At 37.9% G+C, this 17,248-nt stretch overlaps 1 protein-coding gene across 2 annotated transcripts in view; it reads left to right on the top strand.

The window, feature by feature from the left end:
- The first annotated feature begins 96 nt into the window (after positions 1 to 96).
- The window catches only part of LOC124644218, a 39,033-nt gene continuing 21,881 nt past the window's right edge, over positions 97 to 17,248 (top strand). The window contains exon 1 of one of the 2 annotated variants that reach the window (XM_047183467.1): positions 97 to 399. In XM_047183467.1, coding sequence (XP_047039423.1) covers positions 195 to 399 — 205 coding nt within the window. In that variant the 5' untranslated portion in view covers positions 97 to 194. The remainder of the gene's footprint in view (positions 400 to 17,248) is intronic. The other variant, XM_047183468.1, reaches the window with a different exon arrangement.

The following is a 17,248-nucleotide window of genomic DNA, read 5'->3' as shown; positions in this document are numbered from 1 at the left end:
CGCTCACTTTTCCATAATTTCGTGCTAAAAGACTAGTATCCACGTATCCACCCAAGTGAAAACATCACTTACAAAACATCTGTCAATGTCAAACTTGTAGGTTATAAAAAATAACCAAACAGTTATTTCCGTGATTCGTTATTGTTACAAATAACTGTTACATAAAGTGTTAAAAACTGTTTATTGTGTTAATCATGGGTAAACCACCAGGTAGACCGACTTCTGTGTTGTGGAATTATTATGACAAGGACCCGCAATGTGCTACTAAGGCTATTTGTCGATTTTGTAACAATTCTTACTCTTTTAGTACTACAACTGCAAATTTGAGGAGCCATTTGAAACGCGTGCATACTGAAGAGTACGTTAATATAAATTGGAATGGGAAATTTGAAAACGAAGGTATGTTTTCTGCTTTTTTAACTACAAATCTCTTTATAATACTGGAACAATCCAGTAACGTTCCTCTCAACGATAACGCCATTTCGTTATTAACACGTTATACGTTACTGTTATTGTTCTAGTAACCTGTGCTTTATGTTTTGTTTATTAGTTATAACGTTATTTAAAACTAGTTAACTTAACTTATTAAAAGTAAAAAAAAGTTGTAATGACAAAAGGTAACTTGAAATAGGTTACTTTTAGTTTCAAAACTTCACATATGCAGAAGTTTTAAAAATTAAAATGTCTTTATTGAAAATGACACCGTTAAAACATCTAATGATGACTATTTTTCCTTATATTGCTTCTATTTTTACAATATGGAGCAACTATAAGTTATAACAAACAACGTCCAATGTAATGAGAGCCGTTCTTGAAGCGCTTTTTCAAGAAATCCACGCATATTTTGTTAAACCTTTTAGTACCTAGTTCTAGCGCGTGTCAATTTACAATTGATCTGTTATTTCGGTAACAAACAACTAGATGGCGCTGTTAGTGTGAATGTTAAAAGTAAAAACTTTAGAAAGTTATTTTCTAAGCAAAGGGTCATTATTTTTAGTCCGTTTTTATTGTATTATGATTTAGATTTACTATAATTATAAAAGTTACATGTAGGTACTGAATTTAAATATGTATGATATCTTTGAACTAAGTAAGTGGGGCACATTTTTGACCTCGTAAAAAGATAGGTATACCTACGATATATTTTCCTAATTATCTACCATACCTATTTATTTTTAATAAAATCCAAAATACACACTTATATGCCTAACCTAAACTAGTAAAACTAGTCAACAAATTAAGTAGAAGCGTTTTATAATGAGCTACGTCATCCAAGGTCGAAAAGCATGTGCTTATTACCAAAATGTATGATCGCTTTAGAAACTTTCACAAAGCAGCCCAGAGTGTAGAAGTTGTCGGTGTTACAAACCCGTGCCTGAGAGGACACGTAAAGCGTCCCCGGTGCTACTCAATAGCAGTCGTTGTTACAATTCCAAGTCAGAGGCCGTCAGGCGGATTTGAGAAAACTCTGACACTAGAGCTTGTTATAGTCTGTTTTTTAATCTCGTAGACTAAATTGACACTTGCAAAATGTCAAACTTCCAAATAATTTTGCTAGCTCTGTGGTGCAGTGTTGTACTTACGATACCGGTACGTTGAATCGTAACTTTTTACAATAAGTCATCCTGAAATAATGGGCTTATCCTTGATGATTACGCATGGCTTTGCGTGGTCAGATATCCCTGGCAGTTTGTAGCACGTCGTACAGCCATGTGTACGTACGTGAATTTTAAATATAAAACTTTGAATGAATATTAAATTCGTCTATTATAGATAAAAAGTTACGATTCAACGAACCGGTATCGTAAGTACAACACTGCACCACAGAGCTAGCAAAATTATTAGAAAGTTTGACATTTTGCAAGTGTCAATTTAGTCTACGAGATTAAAAAACAGACTATAGGTGATTAAACCTGCAGCTCACTCAATAAGAAGAATTACTTACTTTCAACTAAACTATTGTCTAGCTAGATAGTCGTAGTGTGAGGAATGTAATAACTAGCCGTTTTCCCGCGGTATCATTCGTGTCCCGAGAGAACTACTGCTCGTACCGGGATAAAATATAGCCTATGTTACTCGGAAAGAGTGTAGCCTTCCAAGTACTTCCAACAGTGAAAGATTTTTCAAATCTGTTCGATAGTTTGGGAGCCTATACTAACAAACAAAGAATTTGTTTTCTTCTTTATTGTATCAGTATAACTGTGTAGAGTATTTTAAAAAGCGTTTACGCTCTTAAATCTTATTATGCATATCTTCCACCTGATATTTCTTTTATTCTCCAAACCACACTTGCTTCTTCTGAGAATAGCGATAGACTAAAAATAGAATGAATGATGTTTCTCAATGGTTACCCCACACCTGCCTATTCTCCCTTGACAAAAAGTTTAGCTACCAAATTATATAGGTCCCTTAGATGGCGCTACTTGTCAAGAGAAAACGGTATTTTCAATTTGGTTTCTGTAGTTCTATATTTTGCCGCGGGTCTTGCTATATTGGCAAGTTTAAGTGGGGTACCTATGGTATGAGGCGATTCTTTCCACCCCGCTTCATTTTGTTCGAAATGCTAAGTTTTGCAACTTATATGGTCGAATTTAAAACTTTTATTTTATTTCATTAGCCTAGCCTTTATCCTGAATATGTTGGTGTCGACTTCCAGTCTATGCGGATGCAACTGAGACAGTGCTTAACAAGGAGCGACTGCCTATCTGACCTCCTCAACCCAGATACCCGGGCAACCTACAATTATTTTAGTTGTATCTAGATTTATTTCCTATTAAGAATACTTTTCTTACTATACATAGTATATTCAAATTAGGTGCCTATAAATTAATTTTGATCAAGCGAACCTACTTTCTATCCAGTTTTCTAGACGGCCATAAAATGCAGATTTTTAGTCTAAAACATTCAATATTCATGTAATAGGCATTATGATAAGTAGATTACGTAATTTTGTAGTAAACACACATCCTTTTTACTTAAAAATATGTTTATTTGTGAATGTATTGGTTACGACGCAATTCCATCCTGGTTTCAATCTGTTTTTTAACCTTTTTTAACTGAACGCCGAGCACTACGTGAGCCTCACCACGATTATAACACAACCCAAACAGCCATCTTACATTTTCACTCACATTAAATGTTGAATTCTACAGCTTTAAAAATAAGGTTGAATTTCATCTGCAGTAATTTTTTGTTTACATCGCTATATACTCCATTTTGAAACGTCAAAACTCCCGCGCTCTGCTAGTGAAGGGACACTCTTATGTCGTAATCGTAAGGCGTTATATCGGTTAACCAGTTTTACGGTTTACGATAACTGGTTAATATAGCTGTGTAGAGAGACGGTTGTTTTCGAGGTAAGAGCGGCAACGTCGCGCGGCGTGTGTTGTGTTTATATTGATCATTTCTATAAATGGATATTTCACTGTACCTGGATGGCTGGAGAGAGTGCGTGAAATGGATTTTTATCAAAGATGTTATTTAATACCTTATTTGATATTAGTGGCGTCCCGTTTTGAGGTAACTTTGTGCACCTGGATAGAAGTAAAAAGTTATCAATAGTTTTAAATGCCACGTTTTATAGTCTTCGGTGTCTGATTATGAAAGGAAATGAAAATAAACAATTACTTTGTATGGTACTGTTGAGTAGGTATCCAATTACTTATGCATTTATTTTGTAAAATATGTACTAGCTAGGCAATAGGTAGGCTTTACTCTGTTACTAAGCAAAACAACTGCCTGGAAATCAGCATGTCGATTCTATAAAATATCACAACTCACTTCGACATCACTCTCACTTCGACTTCGATCTAAAGGTAGAATTCCGTGGACGCGACAATAGTCAACCTATGAAAATGTATGGCACCGTTGTCGAGGCCCGTGACAGTCGCGCGCGGCCGACGAATTTCGTAAGCTGCTCGCGGCATTGTCAAAAATTTAATTCTGGTTTTACTAAAATTCTATAGATGTTATTAAGCGCTAGACCATGTTGAGAAGCGTACGGCCGCGAGCGGCTCACGAAATTCGTCGTCCGCGCGCGACTGTCGCAGCCCTCGGCAGCGGTGCTTTTTTTTCATAGGTTGACTTTTGTCGCGCGCGGCTGCGACAATCGCGACCCACGGAATTCTACCTTAAAGTTTCGTGATTGACATTGTCAAACTACACTAGCGCTACACTATCGAGCGTGTTGACAAGTTGAACTAAATCAAAGTCGAGATTTTGACAGATCTGTCAAAATCTGTCTATCTATAGGGGAGGTAGGGGAGAGATGGGCAGTTGGGAGACATGATCAAATCAGAATAAAAGGGGGGTCCTTTTATTCTGATTTCTGATCATAGTTTTGTTTTTTTTTATTGGGTAGTTTACGTAACCGACTGGTAACGGTGTTCATCCATAGACTATCTGTCATTTCTGTGAGTTGTCAAGAACAAACACTCGTAAAAGTACTTAAATATTTTGTTGCGGTTTCGGATCGTTATAAAGAGAAAACTAATGAAAGGTATGTGTATTTTCTATTATTAATTATTGATTGTCAAAATCTCCAGTTACAATTATAGTAAGTCGATGCAATCCACACCTATTATACCTTTAGAAGAGAGTACTACAGCAATAGTTAATGGGCCCCACGTTTTTATTTTAGTCTAATATGACCGGGACCACCTACGTAGGTTGACAGGTAAGTAACTATTTTTTATTTTCTAGTTTTCAGTGCACATAAGATAAAACCGTTTAACTTAAAAGTTTTTTTACCGATTTTTTTTTCATAAACTAAGTCAAAAGTGTCCAATGCTCCCTATGGTAGGAAGGCTTGGACATACCATGTAATGTATAATTTGTAAATTTTTGCTCTTCTTCGTCAGTGAAAATTGTAATCAAGCACACAATAATAAGAAAAACACTTAGTTCTTAATAAGGAGTATTCCCTTTATGTGGTTTCCCCGCCAGCTGATATGTTTTCAAAAGACTCTGTACTTCAGTTATAATATTGGTATTCTCTTAAGCATGAAAATAACCAAATTGGTCTCAATTTTGTTTTCACTAAATCCAGATAAAGTAGGTATTACATTTTTTATTGATTTATTGTTTCACAGATACTATGTACTTTATCATTCTTGGCTAGTGGCGGTTACCAGAAGGTTATTAAAGAGGGCATCAGAACTTATTTATCGCAACCGTCTGCATCTCGTTGCATAAATGAAGTAGTGGAAGCTCTGAACAATCCGGCCGTAGTAAAAAAATATATAAGGTTTCCTCAAAATCAGCAAGAAAGGCAAATTGGCGCTGTCAGTATTTTTTTTCGTAGGGTAAGCATAGATTATATTCACAGCACGAATTTAGAGATTTCTGTTTATTTTATACTTAAAAGCTGCCTCAAATTCCTTACAATAACAAATTATAACTAAAACATCATATTTAGCTAAAATTCTGTGTCAAAACTGATAAAATTAAAAACTGATTAATCTCGGTTGACATTTTGTCGAGTGGGGAAGTCACTAGCACAGCATTGGTCGATGTCGAGCTCACTTCACTTCGCAAGTGATTAGGTGATGTTTACAGAATGCAAAATCAAGGTCGTTCTGAATCGAATGCGAAGTGAGAGTGAATAGCGAAGTGAAATGCGAGTTGTTGTTCGAATTTTATAGAATCGACGTGCAGGCAGGCCTTGGCCCTGTTGCGCCCCGCTGGGGTTGCTGACAGTATTCTACTTGTGTAGCCCTTTCATTTGATACCCATATTGAGGGGGCTGTGCCATTTTGTGCCGGTGGCCATATTGGATTTAATTAAAGGTGTATACAAAATTTCAGACCAATCGGTTGACAGGAAGAGGGTGAAATTTGAATTACTAAATTTGATCCAAGAATAAATAATAAAACAAACGGGGTGAGCTAAATAAAACCGTTTAAATATCTCGTAATGTTGAAACTGATTGTAATTTTTAGGAAAGCTCTTTCATTATATCTAGCCGAATATAAGAAATGGCAATAAAAGTTGATAATGATCTGTAAAATCTGATTTTTTATGCAATAAATTGTGAAAAAGTGCCCATCCCTCCCCTACCTCCCCTAAAGTATGAAATGACATTACGAATCGAAGTGAAATGCGAGTTGTTGATCGAGTTTTATAGAATCCCAGTACAGCTGTCTTTGTCTTCTGGTGGTCCGAAATAGCTTTGTGTGGGTTTTAGACACTCACAAAGTAGGCTGGAGTTTGATTGTAAGTGATGTTGTACTCTGTGCCTGGGAGGGCTCGTAAAGCCGTCTCCAAATGCTACTCAGTAGCAGTCGTTGTTACAATTCTACGTCAGAGGCCGTCAGGCGGATTTGAGAAAACTCTGAAACTAGGGCTTGTTAGGTGATTGAACCTGCAGCTCACTCGATAATTGATAAAAGAATAAGCAACGCAACTACTCTTTCGGCTTTTACTCGTTCTGAAACTCTAGAAACTGCATCAGAGATCGCTCAATATATGTACATACATAGGATCATCCTCCGAGCCTTTTTTCCCAACTATGTTGTGGTCGGCTTCCAGTCTCACCGGGTGTAGCTGAGTACCAGTGCTTTACAAGGAACGACTGCCCTGTCTGACCTCCTCAACCAAGTTACCCGGGCAACCCAATACCCCTTGGTTTGACTGGTGTCAGACTTACTGGCTTCTGACTACCCGTAACGACTGCCAAGGATGTTCACTAACAGCCGTATATCCATAGAAAAACCGATGTAATTGTATATCGTGTTCCCAAAGAATATATTTTTGAACGTGGGCGACAACAAGCTGCACCTAGCTGTCAAATTAACAAGAAATATGTTAATTTGTATAAACGAATGCGTCGACACGGCGCCATTGCGTACCGGTTGATCAAACTTTACTGGTAACACAACCTTTCGAATCTTGGCTGCAGTTAACTAAGTAGGCTGTTATGGCTCTCTATTTTAACCGAGTGCGACTGAAAGAGGTAAGCTTTTTAACCTTCTTGTGCAGTTTTCGTCGAATGACGTTGCCTCTCTGCTGTCATTTGCCTTTTGAATGAGCAGCAGTGTGTAACGTTTATAAAATATACCCCTATGTTTATATCGAAATGAATTCTATCTATCCTTATGTTGGGGTTGTAACGACATGACAGCTTAATCCTGGTTTGTATGTATTTACATTAAACCGTTTTATATCGAAGCGGCAGCAGCACGTGCAGTCGCCCCCAGATACCGCCCAATTTCATGCAGTCACTGCAAGTGCAGTCGGCAGCTGGCCTTCAAAACGTACAGTCAACTTCAGGTCAGTGGTAACAGTTTTATAGGAAAATCGTACTTATTACTATTGAGTTAAGGTGCATGACAGTTACCACTGATGTGCAGTCTACCGTCCCTTTACAACTCGTTCTTTATCTCCTATAGTTACTGAAAAACATAAACATATCGAATTGAACACCAAACGTCAATTCTGGTAAAACCAAAACAAGCTAATTAATCGATTATCTGCGCAAACGCAGCTGTAAGTATAACCAACGTGTGTGACGTCACAAGTACGTCACGATGTTATATTGCTAAACAATGCTTTGTTAGACGAAATTGTTTGTTGGTTTTCAGCGTTTTTCGCGGGAACTGAGTGTTTTGTTTTTGGGTTTTTACTAGATCTTGTACCGTGGAAGTTATTTCGTGGATTCGGGTAAAAATTTGCCTCTAGCCTTCGATAGTAAATGAGCTACCTGATACTGAAACATTTTGACACTAGTCACAAGTCGGACTAGTGGTTCCTTTAAAACAGTGGTTCTTAACCTTTTTGACATGAGGGACCACTTTAACTAAAGTTTGTCTTGCCGGGGACCACCTCATCGGTTTACCTAAATTGAGAGTTCCTTGATAACGAATACAAGCATACTTTATAATTAGCACTCATTTCTTTATTATTTAGCAAAAAACTAAAAGTTACAGATTTAAATTTAATGAGATATATATTTTTGTGACTGCATTCTCTTTACTAATTTATGAATTTTTGGTTCCGTACTACTCAAAGTAAAACGTATGTCGGCAGTTGTAGGTAAGCAAATGCAAAGAAAGATAAACATATGACTATGTAGTTTCCAAATGCGCGAGCGAAGCGAGCGCGAAATTTTTATCGGACTTAAACCAAATATTACGTAAAATTTAGCCCAAACGTACTTAACTTTTTGATTGTTGTCAAATGCAAAAATAAGGGCATATCGTTTCTGAATACGCGAGCGAAGTGAGCGCGAAATTTTAATTATTTTTTAAGACTCAAAACCAAAATTACGTAAGTTGCGAAAACCCGCGTGCGCATAGATAAGTCAATAAAAATAAAGTTAGATAACGTATATAGCAACATCGATAAGCAAAGCTTCGCGGACCACTTGGAATGCCTCCAGGGACCACCAGTGGTCCGCGGACCACCGGTTAAGAACCACTGCTTTAAAATATGGGTTTAATCAAACACAAACTTACTCAAACTAGGTGCTAGGTATATCCACTGGACTAATCTAAAACCGCCTGGTTTGCAATAAAGGTTCAAGTTATTTTTGAATTGGAGCTACATGATCATATTACCAACTTATTCCGTCAATAAATACGCAAACTGAAGTTTTTCCTTCCTCATAACAAATCAGGAATTCTAACGAATAATATTTACTCACCCACTACGTCATTCAAGCATGAACTATTGTTACAAATTATACCTATCCTTGCCCGCGGTTTCACCCGCGTCGCGTGGGATCTACTGCTCGTACCGGGATAAAATATAGCCTGTGTTACTCGGGAAGAGTGTAGCTTTCCAACAGTGAAAGATTTTTTCAAATTGGTTCTGTAGTTTTTTAGCCTTTAACGAACAAACAAATGTTTCGTCTTTATTATGTACTAGCTTCCGCCCGCGGCTTCGCCCGCATACAGTTCGGTTATAGCGCGTTTCCAAGAGAATTCTTCAAAAGTCCGGGATAAAAACTATCCTATGTTCTTTCTCAAGGTCAACTCTATCTCTGTACCAAATTTTATCAGTAAAATCAGTTCAGTGGTGTAGACGTGAATGCGTAACAGACAGACAGAGTTACTTTCGCATTTATAACATTAGTAGGGATTAGTATATGTAAATGAACTCTTTATATTTCAGCTCTGACGTATGTTTACACAAGTGTTATGAAAGAATCGCTGAAAGTTTGTTATTATGAAGTTTGGCGTCGATATCTGTGCAAATACTAATATTATGAAGCTGAAGAGTTTGCTCAGGAACTACTGGGCTGATTTGAAAAAATATTTTAGCGCTACATATGACATAGGCTAGGTAGTTACATAATGTTGGAAACTAGATGTTTCTCGCGATTTTAGTAAGTGTAATATTCCTTGATGAAGATTAGGCATATTATTTACTTGGTAGTACGAAACTTAAATGTCTGAAATTGCAATGAGCAAGCGTGGTGATTAACGCTCATTTTTTCTCTGTAGAAGAGTAAATACTACCAATATTCAAAAGTCTTTAAATAACTCGAATCGGCTCGATAAGATTTCAAACGTCACATATTATGAAAACCGCACTTATCTACATGACGTTTTTTTTGATAATATCGCAATAATACGATAGCAGTCCCTTTCTGGGCTTTCTTTGTGCGTAAAAATAGCTGCTTTTCCTCAATTTTGTTACAAAACCCGGGCCTGCGGGATATAGTGGCCTTGAAACTCGAAGGACGCCTGGAGGGATTTATCGATTTTTCAATTTGTAGAGCTCCGTAATCTGTTTTACGGTTTTCGTGTTTTTGAAGGTCGCTTTATTCTGTTTTTTCGTGGTGGCCTAGTGGGAGTAAAGTAAGAACTAACCTATCAAGTAGGAATGTGAGTTAGATGTCGGTTAGGCAAGTACCAATGCAACTTGTCTAAGTTTGTATGTACTTTCTAAGTATATCTTGGACACAAAAATGACCGTATTTCGGAGGATACGATAAACTGTAGGTCCCGGCTGTCATTGAACATCTTTGGCAGTCGTTTGGTAGTCCGAAACCTGTAAGTCTGACAACCAGTTTGACAAAGTACACCGTACCATTTCCCAAAAAAAAAAAACCTAGAACCTCCTGTGTTTCAAGTTGGTTAAAATAACGTAGTTATCTCTGTTCTTGTCACGATATAACAAGGACGGTACTGTTCTTCCAATTGTGTCAATTATGCTTTATTGACTAGCTAGGTCTTTGCACTAGCGAGGCCAATGCGTCTAGATATAACATACTAGGTACACTACACACTAGTGTAGTACCTAGCTTACGTCAATAAGACTCTTAAGAAAGAAAATCAGTTGAGCGACAATCTACTTTGCCAGCTGTTTCACCCACGCCTCATGGGAACTACTTCGCGCACCCGGATAAAAATTATATAGATATCCGCGATAAATGGGCTACCCATCCAACAGGGATTTTTAGTACGTTTTCAATCTGTCCAGTAATTCCTGATATTTTTGCGTTCAAAGATACAAAAACTACTAAAGTGATTTTGATGAAATTTAAGCTGAATATATGTAGCTAATAGATCAGAATAACATTATGGCTTATTAGCCCTGGGACCTGTGTAAAAATCGGAGAGTTGCTATTTTACCAAAGTGCTATCCAGTTACTGTAACAGCACTTTAAGAAATGTCAGCCTAACGGTAGTGACTGCAAATGTTTTCAATACGGAAATCTCACATAATGTTCCATCTGACATTTGTATACTCTTTAATCTTGCAGAGTACCGGCTGGCTGCCAAATGCCACATATTTAGAATAAGATAGCTTGATCTTCTGCGTAGCCTTTTCTCGAGTATGTTGGGGTCGGCTTCCAGTTTAATAGCATGCGGTTGAGTAATCACCAATTTTTTTTTCTCGGAGTCTATTAATTAACAGATTCACAGATAAAGCGATTCCTGATGTGGTCCGTCTGTGGATAACCTGTATTCGTCACGAGTTTCATTTAATTTGAACATCTTTGGCAGTTGGGTAGTCAGAAGCCACGTGCAAAACAAAAGACAGTCCTCAAAACGCCCGCCCTTCACCACTTTATATGTGTTTTTGCTGGGAAGAAGTAGTGGCGCAACAAACTCCCCAGCAACACATTTTATATATCTACATATTATATTGCTTTCTATGGTACCATTTTGTATGTAGTTACAGAATTGGACAGGTTGCAGAGTTGAAGAGATACGACCAAACCAACAAACCCTTGATATTTTTCTATTCGTATAGGCCTAATAAATTACCTCCATTGTAGAATAAGGCATAGAAATAGATCTATTCAACACCCGACCTCTACACGATGCTTTTATATTAAACAATTTATATATCTCAATTGGTTTATGACTCCAAATGTATGTCAAGGATGTTTCACGTTCAAGGAGGATTTATTCAAATTAATTAAGAAGACAGTGCCTAGTGGGAGTTTTGTAAATTAACGCTCCCGATACGTAATTATAAATTGGCTGAAATAAAGAGTAATATGTTACATCGGAATCAACACTAACTTTTCACACTTCAGTGTCAAATTACCTGGCTTTTCTATAAGTTAAAAGATTTTTCACATCATCCTCCGAGCCTTTTTCCCGACTATTTTAGGGTCGGCTTCCAGTCTAACCGGATGTAGCTGAGTACCAGTGCTTTACAAAGAGCGCCTGCCTATCTGACCTCCTCAACCCAGTAACCCGGGCAACCCGATACCCCTTGGTTAGACTGGTGTCAGACCTACTGGCTTCTGACTACCCGTAACGACTGCCAAGGATGTTCAATGACAGCCGGAACCTACAGTGTAACGTGCCATCCGAAACAAAGTCATTGGTGTCTAAGATTTTTCACATACTTTTCTGTAAATCCAGAGAACACCTCATGAACTTTACCTCTTAGTAATACCATGTCTGTTTCCGGATAAACGTGACCGCAAGTTATTACAATACTGTTTCGAAACGTTCACTCAATCGTTTCGTCAGAGTTCTGCGAAGCGTGAGTTTTCCGCCGAAATATAGGACGCCATGATGGATTCTGTCCTTGACAACTGATTGTCATATTGATTTTTAATTTGAATTGCGAATTAATTTGCCATAGACAAAGGAAAAGCATTGCCATACAGCGTGGCAATGGTAGGTATCTGCCTTTTGGGCACACTCCCGGTCAGCAAAATTGACCTTCAAAAAGTGCTGATTTTCAGCCTACTTTGAATTACTTTTCATCAAATTTTTGTTATAAGTAAATAAATAAGCAGTTCCTTTTACGAGATTGCTGACTGTCAATGCGGAGTAACTCTGTTGTTAAAACTACTGAACCACACGACCAAAACTAATGAGCCTGAGAATGGACAAAAGTCTACTTTTTAGTCATGTAGGTATATACTTTTATCGCTGGTTGATGCCGCTGGCTACAGCAATTACAACATAAAAACAAGATTTTTCTAGACTAAAATATACGACCATTGTGGTTCAGTGTACGCAATTAGAATGGTAATTTAGTTTTTTCTATAGCATCTCATTAAATTCAAGGCCAAACAACAAAGCTACGAATTAAGACTAAAAGTCTTATTAACATAACATTCGACAGTTTGTTTGTTATAGGTACTCTCGATAACCAATAAAGATTACCACGGCCGATTTCGGCAACGGCGGCTGTTCTCATTTAAGGAGATCAGCCAGCTGCTCAGGACATATTATAGTGCACGAGCATTTGCGCAGACACAAGTGCACTCACTATTCCTTTACTCTCATAGCCCGATGGGACTGCAATCCGACATGACCGGAGAGATATCAGGCGCAGGACCGACACTTTCGTGCTCTTTGATGCACGGGACAGTAGGCTTTTCTCTTTAGAAGCCAAAAAGTCTGCCGTGTTGTCGGACAAGGGTATCGGGCCGGTCCCTAAGCTGAGAAGGTCAGATAGGCAGTCGCTCCATGCAAAATACTTGATTAGCTTTACTTTTAATACGTCCTACTAAGTCAAGGCCAATTTTTTTTCGACGCTAACATGACGTTGCAATTTTTTATGTGATTACCTTTGGGTAGCCTCTACAATCCTTACGTAGGTAAAACGACTTTACAGTTTATTGTACTATTGGGAGAATATTAGATTAGCAAAGTTAGTTAACATAGGTGTTATTAATTGTTAAAGGAATCATTTTAATATCGTGCAAAATGAAAGAAAAAAGGAAGTTAGTTAGGTAAGTATTAACTTACTGTTATCGAGCGTGTTCTTAAAAATAACTATTCCGAAGCTATCAAGAATAATACTTATATATAAATTACTATTTGGATCAATATTTCCTGTAATTATTTCATTAATTTCAATTAGGTATAGTTCCAGACTTCAACTGTAGTTACAAATTACCCAACGATTCCCCCTCAATAATCATCAAAACAAACAATTCCTAACCATCCCTTAACCACCGATAACATCCAAAAAACCGACAAAAACAAATAAATAAATCGGTAACACTCGAAACGTACATCACTACACAACGTCCTATTTGACCACGCAGAGCGGCAACGTCGCCTTTCTCTCGCAGCCGACATGTTGGATTTTATAATGTTATTATTACTTTAGTTACTGTGACACTTTAGACTTCGTATTTTTATTTTATAAACTGTTTATGGTGTGTTTTTGGCTGGTTAAAATAGAAGCATCTGATACTTATATGGACAGAAGCTATCGGGTGCCAATTTTAAAATAGTAAAAGTAAATCTGTCTTTCGGTTGTGCTTTCATGCCAACATTACTGAACTGAATTCAATGAGTATAATATTATAAGCAAATAGTTTAGAGCCTGAGAACGAACATAGGCTACTTTTACTCCGTGAAATACCAAGTTCTTTTCATGACCTCCGTCTATCACAAAAGTTTTTTCATTACCTATAATGCCTAAGAGAAACAATATATTTACTTACTTACATAACAACTTAAAACTAATATTAATTTAAAAAATTGCATCAAAAAACTTCATCGCTGCCTAGCGGGAGTGTTCCCAAGTGACTGACAGCCTTACCACGTTGGATGGCAATGTGTTACCATGCGTATTGTTTTTTTCCCAAATCTATTGGAATCGCAGTCCAATCTAAAGCAACGGAATTAGTGTCAGTGTTCTATGTGGAGCAATTGCTTAATCCAGTTATCCTCGCAACAGTCTTAACACAGTACCCCTTGGTTATCAGACTTTCCGGCTTTTGACAATCCGTAACCACTGTTTTAGATCTGCAAAAGACGAACAGTGACTGCTTTTGAATATTGCCACGAATGATCTACTTATACCTCATCATCATCATTCTCCTGCCGTTATTTCAATCCTATTGGTGGTTGGCGCAGCGTGTTTTCTCCTTCCATACTCTTCTATCTGCCGTCATCTCACAAGTAACATTCTTGCTTACCATATCTACTTTCACACAATCCATCCATCGCTTATTTGGTCTTCCTCTTCCACTATATCCGTCCACGAGATAATCCGTCCAATGATCTACTTATATCTTATACTTCTATAATAAAAAGGTATTGTATTGTATTGTATTGTCGTTTGTTGCCCTAAAGGCTAGAACGATTACCGAAAGACACTACTGAACCATTTTGAAAAATTATTTCACTGTTGGAAAGCTACACTATTTCCAAGTATGACAGGGAGACGTGGGTGAAACCCCGGTTAAAATAGCTAGTTCCCAATAGAGTTCCAATCAGTAGATACTTTTGCAGCGGTGAGGGAGTGTCAGACTCTTACTGACTAAAAACTGTCGTGTTCCGTCGTAGGCCTTTTATGTACCAGGGCCGCGGTAACTCTTTCGAACAATCCCGCAGCCCCGGCAGACTTAGATTTAGCCTTGCATGTAATAAATACGCAATTTACAAATACAAATAGACATCTATTTGTTGTGATTTATAAGCAATTTATTCGCTAAGTAAACAATCTAACGTGACATATTAACCCCTCTGCTCGACAAGATTTTGACATATGACTTTACCGTTGATTCGGCGGGATATTTTGAATCGCGACATGGAAGTCAAAAATTTGTACTAACTTTCAACACATGAATTCTAAGTCCGTAATGCCTGATCAGAAGTATTTTAACTATAACTTTAGAGCTCACTTATTTGACAACAACGTGCAAAGGTCAAATGGGGTCAGTTAATTCAGAAAAAGATAATAATTACGGTGTTTTTAAGTCTAGCGAAAAGTTAGGCATTTCAAATTTGGTGAAAACTTACCAATAAGTAATCGCATCACTTTCTCAAACACAACACAAACGTCATATTTATAACATTTTCAATCCGTTGCAATACATTTCGTGCACTTATTTATGTTCAATAACTAAAAAATCAGCACATAAAATACACAATAAAAATGAACAATTTACAAGATCAGTCAAGTCACAGACAAGTAGAGTTTGGAATGGAGTATTTTTTTTTTCAATCAGCGGTGTGCATTCGATACCTAAATCGGAAATTTATTATAAATAATCGAATACCAATTTTATATATACCTATTTTTTAATAGCAACTTATTTCAATTTTATTTATTAATTTTAAATTATAGGTTCAATTTGTTTTTGTTGTTAAGAAAAAAGATATTTAAGTTTTTAGCATTAAATTTTTATATGTATTATTTATTTTGGTGTTGCGTCATTCGTAATAATTTTTAACTTTAATTGAATTTTTATTACCTATTACGGAATTTTAATTTATTCTTATATTATTTCTCAACAATTCTAACATTTTTGTTTCGGCGGAGGGTATGCGGGTGTTCTGAAATATAATGCAATTTGTAACTACCAAAGGTATGTACTTATTTGATGATGAGAAACAATAATAATAATTGATTGATTTGCCCCGCAGGGCATCTGAGGCGGATGACGGGGAGTAGCGACCCCGCGGGGCTATATATCCGAGTGCTCCAGGGAGAGTATACTGTTCCCCATCTCCGGCTTGCCGGAGTGAAGCATGACGGGGGAGAGGTCTCCCGCCTCTTGGCTTGCCTTCACCGGCCGGTCAGAGTGGAGTCGCTAGAGTAGGGTTAGCAGCCCGCTCGGAGGGTAGGTGCCTCGTGGTAAGTGGCGAGTGAGCCGGTGATGCTGGACCCACAGGGAGCGCGTGATCTGCGTTTAAAGTCCGCCGAGGTATCCTCACCCTTCAGCCGCTCATGTACCTGTTGCCCTCTTGTTGCGATTTAGCGACTGATTCCCGGGGGCCCAGTAAGTGAGTTGGCGAGTCTCCACCTGCCATTTTTACGTGTATTTATTACATTATTATCGGCAGGTGCCATAGTTCCCGTAGTTTCCCCATTCCTAGTCCACTAGCATCCCATCACAATAGCCCAAGTAGTTTTCATCCATAGTTAGCAATAGTTTAGCACAGAACCGGGCATTGTCCTTGGGTACATTTCTATAGTGTATACAGGGATAATCGTCGGTTTTGTGTCACCATTTCATTAAAGTTGTCTCAAAAGGGCTTCAGCGTGTTGGCTTCGGCCCCACGTTCGCCTTCCAAAAATCCGGGACTCTGTAGTCCCGTGGTCGGTTAGAGATATAATAATTGATTGATTTTAAAGTCACCAAATATTTTTAACCGAATCCCAAAAAGGAGGTGGTTCTCAATTTGGATGTTTGTTTTTGGTCGAAAGGGTATATTCCCCATATTTGTTATTAGGTCCAGGATCTGATGATGGAAACCTTGAGAAATCGAGGGCAGCTCTCGAAAATTGTAAGCATAGATAAGGTTATAACTTGACACTCAGATGTATATCTGATAACACTATGAGACAGTAAAGGTTTGGAGCTGACCTGATGATGGAGACCAGAGAAGGTCAAGGGAACTCGACAACCGTACTTCTCTCGTCTCCATCTCCTTCACTGTTGCAGAGGCCTCGTAAATACGAATAATATAAGCACAAACACGAGAAAGTTTAAATATTCAGTTGTCGAGTTCCCTCGACCTTCACTGGTCTCCATCATCAGGTCAGCTCAAAGCCTTCACTGTTGAATAGTGCTACCAGGCAAACACCTGAGTGATAAGATTTCAACCTATGTATTTCTGCAACTTTCGAAAGTCGCCCTCGATTTCTCAAGGTTCCATCATCAGATCCTGACCTAATGATAATGGGACCACCTCGGAAGTACACGCTATCAAACAAAAAAAGAATCATCAAAATCGATAAATAAATGGCTGAGTAATCGCGTAACAAACATACAAAAAAAAAGGTCGAATTGAGAACCTCCGCTTTTTGGGAAGTCGGTTAAAAATAAGTCGGCGGCGGCCATCTTTCCATCTTGGACCAGCTT

This window comes from Helicoverpa zea, chromosome 29 (assembly GCF_022581195.2).
Source record: "Helicoverpa zea isolate HzStark_Cry1AcR chromosome 29, ilHelZeax1.1, whole genome shotgun sequence".
Taxonomy (NCBI): Eukaryota; Metazoa; Arthropoda; class Insecta; order Lepidoptera; family Noctuidae; genus Helicoverpa; species Helicoverpa zea.
This window is presented reverse-complemented; position numbering and strand designations above follow the sequence as displayed.